The following is a 1,487-nucleotide window of genomic DNA, read 5'->3' as shown; positions in this document are numbered from 1 at the left end:
CCTGTCTACTGGCCGCCCACCGTGAGCCCCAGTGTGGGGGGGAAGAGTCCCTCTGGCAGACCCTGGTACAAGGCCACACGGGACGTGGGCAAGACTGTGGGCACCTGCCATCCTTCTTAGGGGTGGTCCATTTGAATCGGCCTGGGGGCGGGGGCGGGGGGGGAGGGGGGGATCCACGCAGGAACTGCCAGGCAGCAGGTGATCAGAGGGCAGTGGACAGATCCCAAGAAGCAGGAGTCCTTGGCTAGGGAAGGGGACTGGGGAGGGGACCCAGAGCTGGGCCTGTACTGTGGCTCCAGAGCCTGTGTATACCCCGCACTATTCAAGGCTGGGGAGCAGCCTGGGCTCCACCATAGTCCTCGGGCTTCCTCATGCTCCCCCGTGCTCCCCCATGTTCCTCTGTGCTCCTCTGTGCTCCCCCGTGCTCCCCCGTGCTCCCCCGTGCTCCTCTGTGCTCCTCTGTGCTCCCCTGTGCTCCTCCGTGCTCCCCCATGTTCCCCTGTGCTCCCTCGTGCTCCCCCGTGCTCCTCTGTGCTCCTCTGTGCTCCTCCATGCTCCTCTGTGCTCCTCCATGCTCCTCTGTGCTCCCCCGTGCTCCCCCGTGCTCCCCCGTGCTCCTCCATGTTCCTCTGTGCTCTCCCGTGCTCCCCCATGTTCCTCTGTGCTCCTCTGTGCTCCTCTGTGCTCCCCTGTGCTCCTCTGTGCTCCTCTGTGCTCCCCTGTGCTCCCCCGTGCTCCCCCATGTTCCTCTGTGCTCTCCTGTGCTCCTCTGTGCTCCCCCGTGCTCCTCTGTGCTCCCCTGTGCTCCTCTGTGCTCCTCTGTGCTCCCCTGTGGTCCTCTGTGCTCCCCCGTGCTCCCCTGTGCTCCCCCATGTTCCTCTGTGCTCTCCTGTGCTCCTCTGTGCTCCCCCGTGCTCCTCTGTGCTCCCCCGTGCTCCTCTGTGCTCCTCTGTGCTCCTCTGTGCTCCCGTGCTCCCCCATGTTCCTCCGTGCTCCCCCATGCTCCCCCGTGCTCCCCCGTGCTCCCCTGTGCTCCTCCATGTTCCTCTGTGCTCACCTGTGCTCCTCCATGCTCCTCTGTGCTCCCCCGTGCTCCCCTGTGCTCCTCCATGCCCCCCTGGGCTGCAGCTCATTCCTGAACTCCCATCTCTGGTCATGGTGGGTTGGGGAGCACTTGGGGGAGGGTGCGCGTGTGCAGGTCAGCGCGGGCAGAGAGCTGAAGGGCCTGACCAGTTCCATCCCCCCAAGCGGATGTTTACCTGGCCACCGCTGTGAGCACAGCTGCCCAGGGGGACAGAGCCCCGCCCGGTCACTGCAGGCCAGCCACCGGCGCATGTGTGGCCTGACCCCTCTCTGGGCCTCGGTTTCCCCCATGGCAGGCGTTGGCCACAGGCTCTGATCTTGTGGGAGTTGGGGTGTCTGCGGGGCTGGCATGCGGGGCCCCGGGCCCGCCACCCGCCTCACAGGGAACGCGGAGGAGGGGTGGG

At 66.6% G+C, this 1,487-nt stretch overlaps 1 protein-coding gene across 1 annotated transcript; it reads right to left on the bottom strand.

Annotated features, from left to right (window-relative positions):
• Positions 1-322: 322 nt before the first annotated feature.
• On the bottom strand, positions 323-1,111 carry LOC122102143 (sperm acrosomal protein FSA-ACR.1-like). Its single transcript, XM_042672694.1, has one exon. It carries the CDS (start codon positions 1,109-1,111, stop codon positions 323-325), a length of 789 nt encoding a protein of 262 aa, XP_042528628.1.
• Positions 1,112-1,487: the final 376 nt, after the last annotated feature.

Source organism: Dipodomys spectabilis, unplaced genomic scaffold (genome assembly GCF_019054845.1).
Source record: "Dipodomys spectabilis isolate Male_0828 unplaced genomic scaffold, ASM1905484v1 ptg000760l, whole genome shotgun sequence".
Classification (NCBI taxonomy): domain Eukaryota; kingdom Metazoa; phylum Chordata; class Mammalia; order Rodentia; family Heteromyidae; genus Dipodomys; species Dipodomys spectabilis.
The sequence above is the reverse complement of the archived record's forward strand: the minus strand, read 5'-3'. Positions and strand labels throughout refer to the sequence as shown.